Source organism: Rhipicephalus sanguineus, chromosome 3 (genome assembly GCF_013339695.2).
Source record: "Rhipicephalus sanguineus isolate Rsan-2018 chromosome 3, BIME_Rsan_1.4, whole genome shotgun sequence".
Lineage (NCBI taxonomy): Eukaryota > Metazoa > Arthropoda > Arachnida > Ixodida > Ixodidae > Rhipicephalus > Rhipicephalus sanguineus.
This window is the reverse complement of record NC_051178.1, coordinates 61,839,436-61,856,237: the sequence shown is the minus strand read 5'-3', so window position 1 is coordinate 61,856,237 and position 16,802 is coordinate 61,839,436. Positions and strand designations below refer to the sequence as shown.

Here is a 16,802-nt window from a genome sequence, read left to right as displayed (position 1 = left end):
TGCGTGCTTTTTAACGTGGCGTCGTTATGCATATATGAGAATCGCGTCGTAACGCTGCTGGGGACGCAAAGGAAGCAGCAGACACTTTTTGAATATTGGAAATAAAAGTTTCACTGTTCTACTAGCTCAGGTCAGCCATATTTTTTTCGATTTGACTAGAACGAAATGTTCACTTCAACGAACATTTTTCCAAGCACCGTCAATTTCGTTGTAGCGGGGTTTGACTGTAGTAGTTGTCAAGATATCTGCTTCACAAGCTGAGCAACATGCCAAAAAAAACAGTATTGAGAAAACTGCGTTTAAAGTTTGGCCTTCTTTAAAACACCTAAAGATTGTGATCTTTGTTTTTTTTTTTTTGTGTGATGTTTCACTTCTTGGACATGTGGCCTTTCTCCAGTGTGCCTTTGTTCTTTTTTTCATAACCTTCTTTTTTTTGATCTACAAAAAACCAGTATGGATTTCAGACCAAGTTCTCTGTATGAAGGAGTGGTGTGATAGACATGACAGAAAAGAAGATATTGCAATCTAATAAGGCCACATACTGAAATAATTACATATATTTCTTGTATTTATGCTGTCATTAGCATAATTAAGTCTTGCTTATTGATTACAGTTAATCATAGAATAGTTTTTATAAAGAGAGAGGTTTGTTGTGACAGAAAATGGCTCGCACCATGATAGCCGATGCCTTCCTTCCAAATAACAAACAGTTATGGCCAAGACATTAGTGGCACAGGGATTTCTGAGCAGTTTATTCAGTGACGTAAGTCGGGCTGATAAAAATTTGTCCCCTGCTTCCTAGACGTTCTTTTGCCACTCTCGCGTATGAAACGTATTACAGTAAAAGCTCATTTATTTGACTCGTTAATTCGGAAAATCGGTTAATTCGGACACGTCATCTGGTCCCTGTAAATATACGCATCACTCTATGAGACTGGGTGCTCGTTATTTCGGACAGATTTGACCGCAAATCGGATAATTCGGCGACTTTCGGGCGGCTGGCGAGGCTCGAAAACGAAAAAAGAACAATTCGGAACAAAAGTGAAGCTCAAACGCAGCATCGCCATGGACATCAATTATCGACTTGGCTTGGATTGAGACTGGTTGAACGCCTTTTTTTCGCGTGTGTGTTTTGTTGCTTTGCTCCCGTTGGTGTGCTGCATCGTTGATCGCCGATTTATCGAGGAACGTTTCAGTACGGCTCCTTTAGCTTGATCGTTGCTGGTGCTTTTGTGCTGACTTCTCGTGCGACCGAACTCTCCACCGATGGCAACGCCGGCGAAGCGGCCCTAGTACGAGGCCAAGGACTTCACCACCAAAGTAGAAATTTTGCGTGCTCTGAATAACGGGCTCTCCCGACAAGAAGTGATGAAGAGTGATGAAAGGGGATCCTTCAATCGGCGGCAAGAAGCAAGGAACGAGTAACCGTACTTCTATCCCCCAACGTGACGGGAACAGAGCGCTTGCCGCTTCTCGTTATCGGAAAGGTTCAAAAGCCACGCTGCTTTAAGAACATCAACAATCTTCCCGTGGATTACCGTGCCAACCGAAAAGCGTGGATGACGGGTGAAACATTTGCGGTACTGCAGACATCATGCGAGCTGCTGAGCACCTTGAAGGGCTCAGAAAAATTGTGTCCGCGCGAATTTCTGCTCGAAAACAGACAAGCATCCGCGATTACTTTGTGAAGTAAAGGTATGTTGAAAAAACTCGTGCATTTATTGTGTTTATTTCGACCATTCGATAATTCGGACATTCGGTTAATTTGGACATTCTTTCCGGTCCCTAGAAATCCGAATTAACGAGCTTTTACTGTATAATTCGGCCGACCGCGGCAACGCTAGGCTTTCATTGTTTCAGAACATTTGTAAACGCCTGCAGCGATACCAAGCACGGCTCCAAGCACGTCTAAATTACATCACTAGTGCTTATTGACAGTACTCTGACCGCGAAGTGCTCGGCCGCGGGTTCCGTGGAGCCGGCGCGTGATGTGCTTGGTGGCGGCATTCGGTGACGATGCGCGAATGCGAAGCTACGATGACGAAAAATCTGTGCGCAGTATACTTGGTCTCGCATTTTCGAGTCCCGACCACTTATCTGTGCCGACGTGCGAAATTGCTACTGCTGCTCTGAGCAGTCCGTGGCCATGGGGTCTGACGAGCTTTGCTGTGGAGTTCACTGCCGATGTGTAAAATGCCCATCCGCGGTTCCGAAGTGCCGGCGAGCGATGTGCTTCTTCGCTTGCGAAGAAGCGCATAGCCGCGGGTACGCTAGCGTGTTGTTGTTGCCCGTAAAGTTCGAGGTTCGTCTCGCCAAATGGCGCCGTGAGCGGAGTTAGGCCTAGTGACGACTCCGAGCAGTAGATGCGCAGGCCGTGGTGCCGGTTGCTTCAAAGTGCGTAATGCGTGGTTGTGAGTACAAAGAGTCGTCCCGCGATGGCCTCCATCACGATGTCCGAAGTGCTGATAAGCACAACATCTAACCGCGAACCCTACGCTGAAGTCAACGATAGAGAGTCTGTCCGAGACGCGCGTGTGCGATGTTCGCTGGGAGCGCGGTGCACCATCGTAATCAGATCGAACTTCCTCTTGCAGCTCCAAACTAAAGCGTAATTATATTCTAAGTGATCGTCGAGCAGTGAACACAGAACAGTTGCGAACGTGTCACGAAGTAGCGCGATTCTAGATGGCCGTGAACTCTCGACGCGCAGTCGGCAGATGACGATCTCCCGGAGCGAGCATCGGACCAATGGCGAGGCGAGCTGGGGCAACATGGCGGACGCGGCCAATCGAAGGCCTCGGAACGACTCTCAAGCGTTTGCTTTTTGTGCGCTTCTTTCTGAATGGAGGAGCCCGCTGAAGCGGGGAATTTGAACACGGAGAAATGCCCTTTCCGACAAGCCCAAGAAGTTGGTTCGCGGTCGCGCCATCGCGGAGCTACAATTTTTGAAAATCAGTTTTTTTGCGATTCCCACAATAATTTTCGCCACCTCGAAGGGCAAAACAAATTTTTCGAAGCACTTCTGGGTGGTTTTCAGTGTCGATATTTTGGAATCAGACAGAAAAAGGGTTCCAGGAACAGAAAATCAATTTTTTTTGCCGTTTTTCGCGATATGAAAGCCGCGTGCCCCCTAAGGGTGTGCAAATATCAGATTTCAAATTGAGCCTTGGGGAGGGGGAAAAAAGACGAAAGCTGCATAGATTTAAAAATATATCAATATAAAAAGTTAAGTTTTGGTTGTTCTCCTCACGCAGTCTGGCCGCTCCCGGGGCTTTGCCTTCGTCTACTTTGAGACTGTGGAAGACGCCAAAATGGTAGGTCACTAATTAAGTGGAATGCCTGTTGTGCACGTAGTTTGTCGCCTTTGACAATTCGCTCACGTAGTGGCTGTTCTGAGAAAACGCTGCAGAAGATGGCCAGAAGGTTTACCATTTCTTCAACATGGCACTTTGGAGGTTGAAGATTGGTTGACAAGTGTACAATTTAAATGAAAGTTCAGTAAGCATCCATCATTTGAGTAAGTTGCTGCTCTTGCTGAAATTATTTGGTAAAATCTTTTTTCTCTACCAACAGCTGTCTTTCCCATTATTGGTCATCTTGATTTCGGTATTTTGTGCTTCGAAATGCCTCTGTGGAAAAAATATTGCCTTGGTAGCCGAGTGTGAACGACATTCCCTATAAAATTGAAGCGGTGCTGCTAAGTGGTTGCGATTCATGACATGCAGCTGGTGGAAACTGCACGAAACTTCCAAAATTAGAAAAGATGGTCTCTGGATAATTGAGTCCAAAATACGAGGTCCTCTAGAAAGAACCAGAAAAGTGTGTCATGTGCGCATATGCTAAACTGCAAACTAGACAGTAAGGCTCTGGACAGTTTTGATGCTACAACTCAGTAAACAGCATAACCAGTATGAGCACTGCATATGTCCCCTGGCAGCTTAGGACAGCGGTAAAATATGTTCCGATAGCTGAATGACACCTGGATCCTTTGAAACGGTTTGTCTCATGTGTCGTACAGTTGGCACCACTTGAATGGACTTGCTTTTCGTGGTGCAAAATCCACCACTGGCACTGTGTCTCTCTTTTAATGAAAATTACTTTGTTAGTTTCATTTTGAGGTGCCCTCAGCATGTGCAACAAATGGGCACGAAAGTCCTGCCTTTTCTGGTGGTCTCTGCCGCACAATTTAACATGCAGTTGGGCAGATGAATTTTTTAATATTGGATGGGCTGCTTGAAGGTGTCCGAAATTTAGGTTGCCCTTGTACAGTGGCAGTGCTGTGGAGCTGTCCTTGTCTGGACTGTGAGCACGTTCGACTGATTGGTTGGCGACTATATGTACAGAAAGGCTCAGCCAGTGCCGTAGTTATATTTTGGTCCATTTTGAAAAAGCCTTTGTTACATATAGTTCAGCAGTATTCAATAATGTTGACTCATTTCTTGGTACAGTCTGATGTCGCAGCCCTGTGCAGCTATCGATGATGCTTTCTTTGCATTTACACCCATGTGCCGTTGCACTGATGTGTGTTCTTGTGCCGCTGTGTGTGTGCGTGCACTGTTTTGCAGGCCAAGGACCGCTGCAACGGCCTGGAGATAGACGGCCGCAAGATCAGGGTGGACTACTCCATCACCCAACGGGCACACACACCAACACCGGGCATCTACATGGGCAAGCCATCCTAGTGAGTACTCTCGGCACGTTTCCTCCGCATGCTGACTTTGCCAGATTTTTAGTACTTTGCACCAAGGCTGTTCATATAAAGCAGGCACAAAGCGATGTTGCTACAAATAGTGCTGCAGCTTTGCTAGTGGTCATGATGCAACTAAATAATCATTGTATGAGGCAATGCAGCACGTGATTTGGGTAGAGATGACACTTTCAAGTTGATGTGGAGCTTTTAAATTTAAACCTTATGCACTGTGTTCTGCACACCTCCATGGTACCAATGTAGCATTTGAGCATTGTGGCAACTGTTTGTGCAGCACAAACCACTTACAGTAAAAACTCGTTAATTCGGATTTCACGGGACCGGAAAAAATGTCCGAATTAACCGAATGCCACATTAACGATTGAACAGAAAAAACAACATTAAAGTCAAGTTGGAGAAGCATACCTTAATTTGCGGAAGTATTTTGTAATGGTCGTCTGCGTTTTTGCGCAGATTTCAGCTGACATTACTTTTTTTTAACTCTTCCAAATGACCAACAGCACGCAAACTGTCGGAAGTGCTCAGGCAAACATCCTCTAATATCAAAAGCGCCTCCCAGCGTGCTCCGCTTCACGTTGTGCTTGGTCATAATGTGCTGTCGCGATTCGCCGTTCTTCAGAGCTTCCAAAATTTCCACTTTAGTCGCCAAATTCTTCGCTTCGTACTTCTGCCGCTTTCCGGCGTTGCCATCAATGTAGTGCATGATGGTGGTGGCATGCAAACACGGTCACAACGGAAAAAAAGAGGACACAACACAAGGGAAAATGGCGTCGGAGGCGCGCAGTGGAGCTGACGTTTGGTGACGCTGCGATCACCCCCACTAGTTAATGACGATCGCGATGCCACTCAGGTTTCGGTTTCACTCCATTGGTGCCAGCGCTGCTTTACCACACTTTTGTGTAGCGGCAGCCGTCAGCATTTGTCCAAATTAAGCGGTGCGGATCCGAATTCTGACAAATTAATGAAGGTTTGGTCCCATAGATTAACATGCACTTTGGCCGGGACCAATAGAGCCGTCCGAATTATCCGAATTAATGGGTGTCGAATTAACGAGCTTTTACTGTATTACATAACCACTTAACAGCTCAGACCATTTGTAATGCAACTGCTTACAGCACAGGACTGGCTATAACACTGTTTTTTCTGACTCCCGTTTACCCTCCCATAGAACTCCATGTATACACATACCGCTTGTTGTGCAGTCCCTCAGAAAGACCGGTTCTAATGCGGCTGGGGGAAGATTTCCAAGAAAAGCAGGGGAGTGAGTGCGCTTCTCAGCGGAGGTGCGCTTGCTCAATAGAGCTTTCGCCTCTGCCACCAGCAGGTAGACTTACAAGTGTGGCAGACTTCTGCAGGATAGTTGCTGCAGCTGTTCTCCCAACCACGAACCGCAATATGGTTTCACGCGTGCTTCCCTTTGTTCAGCTCGTCAGTGTGATCTCTCCTATGCCCGATCTTGTGTGGCATGCCAAGTTGCAACTCGCACACTAGGTCTAACGAGCGCTAGCTGCCTCATCATTAGTGGCCTTGGATGCTCAAAGTTGCAGTTAGGTGCACAGTCAATGAAACTTTATGCAATTGTTGCGTTTCGAAGGGGTCACCGATATCTTCAGTGGAAACGATGGCATGCATCTGCAACGCTCGAATGGTGGTTTGTGGTCACCACTGTTTTTGACATTGCACATGCGTCCGCAAAATCAAAAGCATGCGGAATTTCAGTTGCCGTTTGACATATAGTTTCTGCACAGTGTGGCACCGTGGTCAAGTCCACGTAAACGAGAAGGTCTCAAAAGTAGGGATGGGCGAATAGCAAATTTGAGGTTCGAAGCGAATCCGAAGTGAGTAGTGATTTGGTCGAATAATAATCGAATAGTTCGAATAGTATATAGCGCATATTATTATGAAAAATTAGCGTTTTTGTCATGACCCTTGCACAATATTTTTAAGAATTGGAACTAGGTATGAGCGAATGTCACTTTTTTGATTTGAAATGAAGTGGAAGCAACCTTGAATAGTATCAAGATTTGAATAGCAGTAGGGTGCAGGTTAGAAGTGGTACAATATGTTACAATTTAAAAATTGCTATACTTAGCGCATATAAGCCCATATAACACGATTTAAACTTAAAAAAAAAAAATGTACACTTAACCTTAAAGTGTGGCTTCGCGGCAGTGCAGATTTCTCCTGTAAAGGTGGTTTCACGGTACAGCAACCTGACGCTGCAGTGAAACCACCTTTACAGGGTGTTATGTGCGGTCAAACATACATATATTTGTTCATTTCGAATACAGTTGAACCCCTTTATAAGAGGCACGCATGGGGGAGGAATTCTTGCCTGTTATATGAGGTGTCTCTTATAAGCAGGGTACTAAGTTATGCATTTTCCTATCAACCCTTACTTTCATGTAGCACACTGGTGTCTCTTATACCCCACGTGTTTCTTATATCAGTGTCTCTTATAAAGGGGTTCAACTGTACTTCGAAATTTCGAATAATATAAATTCGTATTGAAGCGAATTCGAATACTGTAATATTCGTTCGAATATTCGAAACACCCGAATATTCGCCCATCCCTACTCAAAAGTTATGACGCTTTAGTTTTTTTTTGCCTGCGTCATGTCGGCGTCACGAACTTGCGGACGTTAACTGTTCAACATTAGCAAGGATGCAGGTTTACACCCTGGTCACGTGCCTTGATTGTCTGATTAATGTGGCTGCCTATTCGTCATGGTTTGCACACGTGCAGCCGTTGAAAAATGTTTGTTATAGTGCGGGTATTCGAGACGCACTAAGGTGTTATAAGTGGTCTATGCTATTGGCCTCGAGGCCCACCACTGGAAACGCCGGCGCCACCGTCGGCGTGACGTGCTTGGCAGGATCACGTGGTCTCAGCGGCTGCGTCGGCTGCTTGTGGAGCACTGCCGCGTGCTTTGAAAACGAGCTTCAAGTCCCACATGCGCTGTGGTCTGTTCAAATTCGGAAGTTTTCTCTCATTTTCTATTCGATTGAAACCATTGTAATAGCGTGGCTGCCTCCGAAGGCGACGAACATGGGGCTCTACCGCTCGGTGCCGCAGTGCCGCGCTTTCGCAAAGGAGCCCAGTGTCAGCCTGCACTGATAACCGCGGGACAAGAAACAGCGTGAAGCATGGGTTGTAAAGCTAAGAACCGGCAAGTAGCCATCCGCTACGAGTCTTGTGTGCAACAAGCACTTCCGCGACGAAGACTTTTGTTACTGCATCGAGCCTGCGATGTTCGGTGAGTAGTAGACAGCGCGCACTGAGACGATGGCTCGCGCGCGCTTCCCGCCGGCAAATGATGCTTATCTGCCACAGGATGGTAAAAGCGCTGCCTTTTAACACGTGCGATGCCATCTCAGAACCCTCCCGTGCGACCTCTTGATCGTCGGCCCCGTGCTCAGCGTCCACAAAATCGGCTGCAGATGCGCAAGCCATTGTTTAGATACGTTGAATTAAAAAACGCACAGGGTCCTTTATGCATTCGTTAAAGATGACTAGAAGGCGAAAGCCATCTTCTTCTTGTCAGTCGATGTACTGATTCTTCCGCGCCCCACTCGAAAAGCGTTCTGCACCTAACGCGGTTTTGCACGGCCTCCGTGACCGATCCCGGAGGCAATGCAAAGTGAGCATGACATGTGAATACGTCATCATGTGATGTCATGACGCTACATATTTTGGCGATCTGTGACGTCATGATGACGTCATATGGTGACACCATCACGTGACGATTATTTTTTGCATCACTCCTGTTGACGCCGCCGATGCGGGAGGCCGACTGGCAACCTTCCCATTTGATGAGGCATGCATTGCTTCATAAGCTACATAAATTTTGCATTGCCTCCGTGATCGGCCCACCGGTCAACCCCATGTATTTTCTTGGAGCCTCATTTATTTACGTGGGAAAGATGCCACCCTGTTGGCGTTAGACACGACACTGCTGCCAAAATTGCTGGGGTACTCGCCAAATAATTACTATCCCGTTTTGCGGCTACTGGTCACTGCAATAACTTCTATTTTATTCACCGCTATTTCAAGCTCATGTCGGTCCTAGTTCACAGCCGACGTTTGCAGAACAAGTCCGGCGAACGTTACTGTATTTTCTTTCTTTTCCTTGGCGTTGCATGCTACTATACATCCACGGTCTCAAAGACTGCTTCTTCTTCCACCAGCAATCTCGAAGTGGTGAAGCTTTGGTCTATGAATTTGTTGATGACAGAGAGCGGCAAGTTCACTGGAATGCAAACAGAACGATAATTAAGGAGCATTAAAAAAAAAGGCGTCGCATTTGCTCACGTTTTGTGTGAGCACCAAACGAAACGAATGCGCTGAATAAAGAATCAGAAGCAGCGGCATTTGCCCACTGAGAAGACCGATCAATACGCAGTGCGAGACAACTTGTCAAATGACATTCAAACGTACCCGAATTTAGACTGAAAAAGAAAAAAAAAAAGACACTGAATCGTCGGGACGGCAGATCACAAAGTTGCCATGAGCACCGAAGCCGCAGTTGTAAAGAAATTGTTTTTGAACTGCTCTGATAGCATCCGCGCAACAGTAGTTGTTTGTTTACTCACAAATTCTCATATTTTGCGGCCTAAAGTTCACAGCGCGGTGCCAAAACGCGCTCGTAGCAAAAGCGAAACCATCAGCACGAACATACATGCAGAGGCACCGTCAGTCGTCGCGAACCCGTGCGATCGCTGGCTTGAGGCTTCTTTCTGTTATGCTCTGTTTGTTTATACAGGCAGTCTACTCTAACGAGATATTTCACACAGTTCGCACTCAGCGAGTGACTACCTTTCACGCAAGAAGCCGATTCAGGGGTCTCCAACGCGGTGACCGCGTGAAGCGGGTGCTCGGTTTTTTGCAAAGAGACAGCGACTGTAGACTATCTTGTGCTTTCAGTTTGTCAAAAACGATTATTTTGACAGTAAAGAACACAGTTCATTTCGAAAGTCTTTACAGAAATGCCCTGGAGGGCTTCAGCGAGGTGTTTTCGTAGAGCGCCGACAGCAAAACCTATGGGGAGCGCGCCGGCGGCATCCTGCGTAGCACGCAATTGAGGCGCGTCCGATAGAGGGCGACTCCGTAACTCCTCGAGGCCAATAGTGCAGGACCGTCTATAATCTGCTTTTTCCCGACTCCCATTTACCCTTCCATAGAACTCCATGATTATGCATACTGCTTATTGCGCGTGCCCCGCCATGGTGGTCTAGTGGTTATGGCGCTCAGCTGCTGACCCGAAGGTTGCGGGATCGAATCCTGGCTGCGGTGGCTGCATTTTCAGTGGAGGCGAAAATGTTTGAGGCCCGTGTACCTAGATTTAGGTGTATGTTAAAGAACCCCAGGGGGTCGAAATTTCCGGAGCCCTCCACTAGGCGTCTCTCATAATCATATCGTGGTTTTGGGACATTAAACCCCAGATATTAAATTAAATTGCTTATTGCGCAGCCCCTTGAGATGAGAGACAGGTTATAACATGCCTGCCGGGAAAATTGCGCTTTCAAGCGAGGTAGTGGGCGCCCTTCAAAACTAAGGCACACAGGTCTGGGAGAGGAAATATCTTTTTCCTGCCACAGAAATTGATTGATGCTAAAAAGGGTGTCAAATGATAGAGGATATAGTCTTCAGTTGTTCACGTCAGCTGCGGTGTTTTATTAGGCATTTGTCTGAGGTCAAGTGTAGCTATCCAAAGCATCGCATATCTCTTATTTTCTTAGTTATTGCTCTGTCACCTGTGATGTTTTAATGATGATAATATGTATATAAAATTTGTTGTACGTCTGGTCGGTTTAACAGTATTGTTTAGTAAAAACCATTGGAATTTTTTGTTTACCAGAAATGGAAAATTTTAGTTAAAAATGGTGTTTGACCTTACAAACCTGCTCCGAAACTTCCTGCACCAAAGCTGCTTCAAAACAGTATTATTCATGCTCCAAAAGACTGAAGCCCGCTTCTGCTCCTGCATATTCCCTTCAGTGGCAGTGGCTACGTTTGTGTACACAGCTTGTTTATGCTAGTTTTGTCAGTATGTGGCCAGAAGAGAGCAAGGTACAGGTCGGTCCACTGTTAAAGGGAACAATTGCGTTCAGGGCATGTCAGGATATCGCTCTCTTGCAACAGTACAGTGGCTTAGATTTACATAAGACTACTGGTGGTTGACAGTTCCGACTCCCTTTGACAGACCAGTACCTTGAACAAACAACGTTTCCACATCCACTTGGAATGAGGGGGCCAGCAAAATGAAGGGGGCTCATTCGAGTGTTCCCTTTAACAGTGGACCGACCTGTACATCGCTCATTAGACAAATTGAACCTTCTGCTTAGTCACTCAGTATACAGAGTGTGGACAACAGGTTCATACCTTTGTACAGTGTGCTGTGTGTGACTGTAGCTTTGGTAAAGGCACTATGATGTTCGACGTGCCAAGTTCCAGAACCAACATCAAAAGTATTACTTTTATTTCTCGAAGTGAATGCAACCAAAAACTAATTGCGCACACATTTGGAGTCTTATTATTTCGTTTTTTAATGTCAAAATAGAACATGCCTGTAGAATAATAAGTATTTAATTACATAATTACAACTAATTAGTGAAACTCACACAGAACAACACATTACAGTATAACCTCGTTACAACGGATCTGTTTAAAACAGACATTCGGATATTACATACCAATTTGCGGCGTTATCCCGACCTCCGTATTTGTTCCATTGATTGAGCTTCGTTTGCAACGTATTCTGGTACAACGGACATTCGGATATAATTGACTAAGATGTCAGGCCAGCAAGGTGGTCAGGTCTCCTTTAGAGCGGACTTTTCTACCACGGACATACCAAATTCAATAACTTCCGACTTCAAACATCGTTTAGCATACTTTCGGGACGGGAACAGCGCGCCGCGGATGTCGATGTACCGATTTAAGAACGAAGACCGCCGATCTCCGGTCTTTAAATGATCAGCTATGCTTAGCTGTAGCGACAAAAAATCGGCGCGCAGTGTGCTTGGTGTTGCGTTTTGGGACGCTGACGTGCAAAATTGCTATCCGCTGCCACTGCTTCTCCGAGCGGCCGCTGCGCGGCGAGCTTGACCAGGGGGTCCGCTGCTGATGCGCAAAATGCCCATCCGCGGTTTTGAGGAGCCAGCGGGCGATGCGATTCGTTGCTTGCGACGAAGGACATTGCGGCTTCTTTGTTTTTGCATGTCCGCTAGCGCGATGTTCTTGCCCACAAAGTTCGGATTTGTCTCGTACATCGGCACCGTGAGCGGAATTAGGCCTAGCCACGACGTCGAGTAGAAAGCTCGGGTGCGATGTGCGTGGCCGCGGTGCTCGATGTTTCAAAGTACGTCATGCTCGATTGCGAGTACAAAGAGTTGTCCCGCGGTGGTCTTCGTCATAAGCTCCGAAGTGCTGATAAGAAGAACCTCTAACAGCGGAGCGGGTACAACGAGTCAATGCTATTACAGTCGCACGTCTGCGACGTTAGCGACAAGTGCGGCGCGCTATCGTAATCTGATGATTGAGCTTCCGCTTGCAGCTGCCAAACTAAAGCGTTTTAAATTATCGTCGACCCGTGAACACAGAACGAGTGTGAACGCGTCACTAAGTAGCGCAATTTTCGACAGCTACGACCTCGCGACGCACAAGCAGCAGACGACGATCCCGAAGCGAGCATCACGGCAGAAGCAGCCAATCGGAGGCCTTGAATTGAACTTCAAGCATGTGCATTTTGTACGCTTGTAACTGAAGGGTCATTCCACGCCAAACGTCCCAGACATTGCGCTCGACCCTCTCCAAATGTATTGTAAAAAATTGTGGACGTTCATATCAGTGCACTATTTGCCCTCGGAAAGTATTTTTTGGAAAAAAAATTTTTCTTGTCTGTTACAGTGATTTGAATTTTGCCGTAGTGGGTGAAACATAGGTTGCGAAAAAATACTCTAAAATATACAATACTTTACGGAACGCCTTAAATATCTGCTGTTTACTTGAAAAGGAATGGCACTATCTTATTATCACCCATTGACGACCACTACTTTGTCTCACGATGTGCTTTGTGGTGAAGCAATGCTGCAATTCTGCGCCCATTTTGATTATTTTTTAAAAATTCTACGAATATTACAGACAAAATAGGACTATCTCACATGGCTGGATAGTTGGCAGTAAGCGTGTCAAAAAAGTATTCAAGTCGATGACCGAGTAGCTTCGATGTGGAAAGGGCGCAAACATTGAAAAATGTGTGAAATGCTCCACGTTCAGGCACATGTAGAGTGGTGATGCAGTCCAAGTAAAAATGCACGCTTGGTCTCGTTGGGAAGAGTAAACAAAGGAGATTTATTTGTGAAAGTTTCATCGGAGTGTTCTTCGTTTTTGGCGAGAAACAAAAATTTATGTTGAGCGTTCGCGGCATGCCTGGGTGCGGGCCCGTAAGTCCGCTTCACTGCGCCGCCACTGTTCCTTGGGGCAACGGAAGTATGCAGCGCCCACGCGGGTGGCACGATCATGTGTTGCTGTGAGTTCTCTCGTTTTGACACGCATTCTTCAGCTGCGATGAACGTCCACAATTTTTTACAATACATTTGGAGAGGGTCGAGCGCAATGTCTGGGACGTTTGGCGTGGAATGACCCTGAATAGAGAAGCTAGCTGAGACGGAGAACTTGAGCACGGAGAAATGCTCTTTACGACGAGTCCAAAATGGTGGCGACCGGTTGCGCCATTGCCAAGCTACAGTGAAAGCTCGTTAATTCACACCTCATTAATTCGAAATTTTGGATAATTCGAAATGGTCGCCGCAGTCCGGTCCGCAGTGCATAGGAGACCATGTGTAAAACGATTCGTTAATTCGAACAGAAATTGCCGCCTCTACGGATAATTCGATGCGCGCGCCGCCGAGCGTCATCATCGTCAAACACTAGTGGAAGCTTTTACGGCCGAACGATAGGTGGCACGACCGGTTTTTTTCGAGCTTCAAGTGGCCTCCGAGCAAAGGGCGAGCAAAGTATGGCCTCCGAAATCCAGGGAGCAATTTTTTTTTTTCCGTAGCCCTCCCGCTATCTCAGCGCCTGGCGCCACTTGTATACGCGGGACCCGCGGGATGCTGAGGAGTCGGCGGAGTAGTCCTAGCAGTCCTAGGCCGCACCCGGCAGCGTCACTTTGTTCCTCGAGCACGTTGTTCGTTCACGCCGTCAAGCCGTCTTATTCCGCATCGAAGTTGCAAGATGCCGCGGGGAAACTACTGCGCGAAGACTGTCAAGGAGAAGGTGGAGATTTTGCGAGAGGTTGACCAAGGGAACTCGAGCAAATATGAAATTGCGAGGAAGCACAGCATACCTCCGAGCACGTTGTCAACCTACATACGCAACAGGACGGCCATTGAAAACGCCTATGAAGCCGAGGATTTTGGCGCCAGTCGAAAAAGGCTAAGGACAGCGAAGTTCCCGGAACTGGAGTCGGCTTTGATTATCTGGGTTAAAGAAATGAGAGCCCAGAGTATCGCATTGAGCGGCCCTATCATCATGGCCAAGGCAGCCGATTTCGCCCTGCGCTTAGACATTGAAGACTTTGTCGCCTCCGAGGGATGGTTTCATCGTTTCAGGGAGCGGCACAATCTCGTATTCCGCACATTATCCGGCGAGGCAAAGGAAGTGGACGCCGAAACATGCACTACTTGGAGAAGCGACACCCTGCAGCAGTACTTGGAGAGCTACTCACCACAGGATGTGTTTAACGCTGACGAGACAGCGTTATTTTTCAAGTTGCAGCCAGACAAGACGATCACCTACAAGGGAGACAGCTGTGCCGGCGGCAAGCGCAGCAAAGAGCGTGTCACTGTTCTGGTCGCCGCAAATATGACCGGTACGGAAAAGGTCCCCCTTTTTGTGATTGGCAAAGCACTCAAGCCACGGTGCTTCAAAAACATTCGGTCACTGCCGACGGAGTACGCCGCAAACAAGAAAGCCTGGATGACAGGTGACCTATTCAGGAAGTGGCTACTGAAATTCGACAGGCGAATGGAACTGGGCGGCAGACGCGTTCTTCTTGTCGTCGACAACTGTTCGGCGCACAAAGTCGACGTTGAGCTGAGAGCAACAAAGTTAGTGTTCCTTCCAGCAAATACGACTGTGGCCCTACAGCCAATGGACCAGGGTGTGATAAGGAACATCAAGTGCTTTTATAGGCGTCACATGCTGGAGAGAATGATTTTGTGCGCGGGCGACAGGAAGGACTTCGGCATTACGCTGCTCACTGCCATGCACATGTTGGTGCGCGCATGGGAACAGGTGACCGCGACCACAATCGCAAACTGTTTCTGCCACAGTGGATTTGCAGCTGGAAGTGCGCAGGATAGTTGTGACGTCGACGTGGACGGGGCTGAGGAGCTCATGCCAGTGGCATTGCGCGACACTCTTCGGGGCGTACGTTTTGCCGATTATGTTGAAGTTGACACCGGTGCATCGGTGTGTGGTGCCCTGACTGATGAGGACATTATCGCTCAAGTAGCCGGTGCGCAGCCTGTTGCTGAAGAGCCAGAAGGTGAAGAAGACGAAGATGACGAAGCGCCTGTGCGCCTGTCAGCTTCTGCGGTGATGGAGGCACTTAATGTGGCGCGTCTCTTCTTCAGCTTTGAAGAGGGTGAAGAGGATTCCCTGCGCCGCGTCCGCGCGCTGGAACAGAGAGCCGCAGCTGTGGCATTCAGAGAAAAGAAGCAGATGGTCATCACCGACTTCTTTGGCCAATAAATATTTTTCGTGCCCCCACCCCCGAAATCCACCCATTTTTGCTCACTTTCATTATTTCGAATTTTGTTTAATTCAAAATTGCTCAGCGTTCCCGTGGAATTCGAATTAACGAGCTTTTACTGTATAATGTTCAAGAACGCTGTTTTTTTTTTTTTGCTATTTCTGCAATTTTCGCCAAGTCGGCAGACGCAAAATAAAATTTTATAGCACTTGTACGTAGTTTTCAGTGAAGATATTTTGAAATCAGATAGAAAATGGGCTACAGAAACTGAAAATGCAATTTTCCAAAAATGACATCTTTTTTTTTTTGTTCCCCCATTAAAAATAAGACCATGGTTGTGACTCGTAATTCTCTCCTGTATAACAGACCCATTCAGTGTTTACATAAAAGTCTGTTGTAACAGTACTTTGATTTTACATACAGTGCAGACCACTTATAACGTAACCGCATATAGTGCAGGACCGGTTATAATGTGGTCTTTTTTGACTCCCGTTTACCCTCCCATAGAACTGTATTTATACGCATACCGCTTATTGTGCAGTCCCCCAAGATGAAATACCGTTTATAATGCGGTTGCAGGAAAATATTTCCGACAAACGCGGTAGCGAGTGCGGTTCTCAAAGGAGGTACGCCGCTGGGGAGGGAGCGACGAGGTCGTTACGAAGGGCGAGGGCGCGCACAGTGAACGAACGAGGGGCGGAGGGAGGAAAAAGACCGCGGCAGCGCTGTGCGGGCTCGCCGAGTGGGGAAGGATGGTGGTTGCCTAGGCGACGGAGTAGCCTTTGCACCGGCGGCGGCAAGGCTCCGCGGCCGCTTGCCGGGAGCGCGTTCCGCGTGGAACGTACGATCGCGTCCTCATCAAGCGCGCTTTAAAGCAAGTTTCCTGTCAGGAAAAGCGTCGTCGTTATCACACTTGCTACAGATATCGCGTTTGCTACCTCGTCCGCAAATTGAAAAGTTTTGCGGCTTCATGACGCGGGCTTTCGCCTTTTCTGCCAGTGCGCGGACTTAAACGAGCTTGGCGGGCTTTTGTCGCCGTTGATCTCCCGGCCGCGAACACAAACTTCGTATCACGCGCACTGTTCTTGGGTTAGTGCTTGAGTGCGATCTTTTCGACCTCCGATCTTCTTGTTGTCTTGGACAAACTTCCCGCGACAACATGCTGAACCGCAGGCTAGGCCTAATCAGCATTGGTTGCTTTTCGGTAGCGGTCGCGGGCGATAAAAGTTGCGGTTTGGTGCGGAATCAACGAAACTTTGTACGATGGCTGCACTTGAAGGGAAGGGAATCATATCGTTAATGAAAACGAGGGCATGGTTGGCACAAGCAACTCT

At 47.4% G+C, this 16,802-nt stretch overlaps 1 protein-coding gene across 3 annotated transcripts in view; it reads left to right on the top strand.

Moving 5' to 3' along the window:
* The window catches only part of LOC119386675 (transformer-2 protein homolog alpha), a 42,209-nt gene that overhangs the window by 17,042 nt on the left and 8,365 nt on the right, over nt 1-16,802 (top strand). For all 3 annotated transcript variants that reach the window (XM_049413212.1, XM_049413213.1, XM_037653968.2), the window contains exons 7-8: nt 3,255-3,314; nt 4,566-4,681. In XM_049413212.1, coding sequence (XP_049269169.1) covers nt 3,255-3,314; nt 4,566-4,681 — 176 coding nt within the window. The remainder of the gene's footprint in view (nt 1-3,254; nt 3,315-4,565; nt 4,682-16,802) is intronic.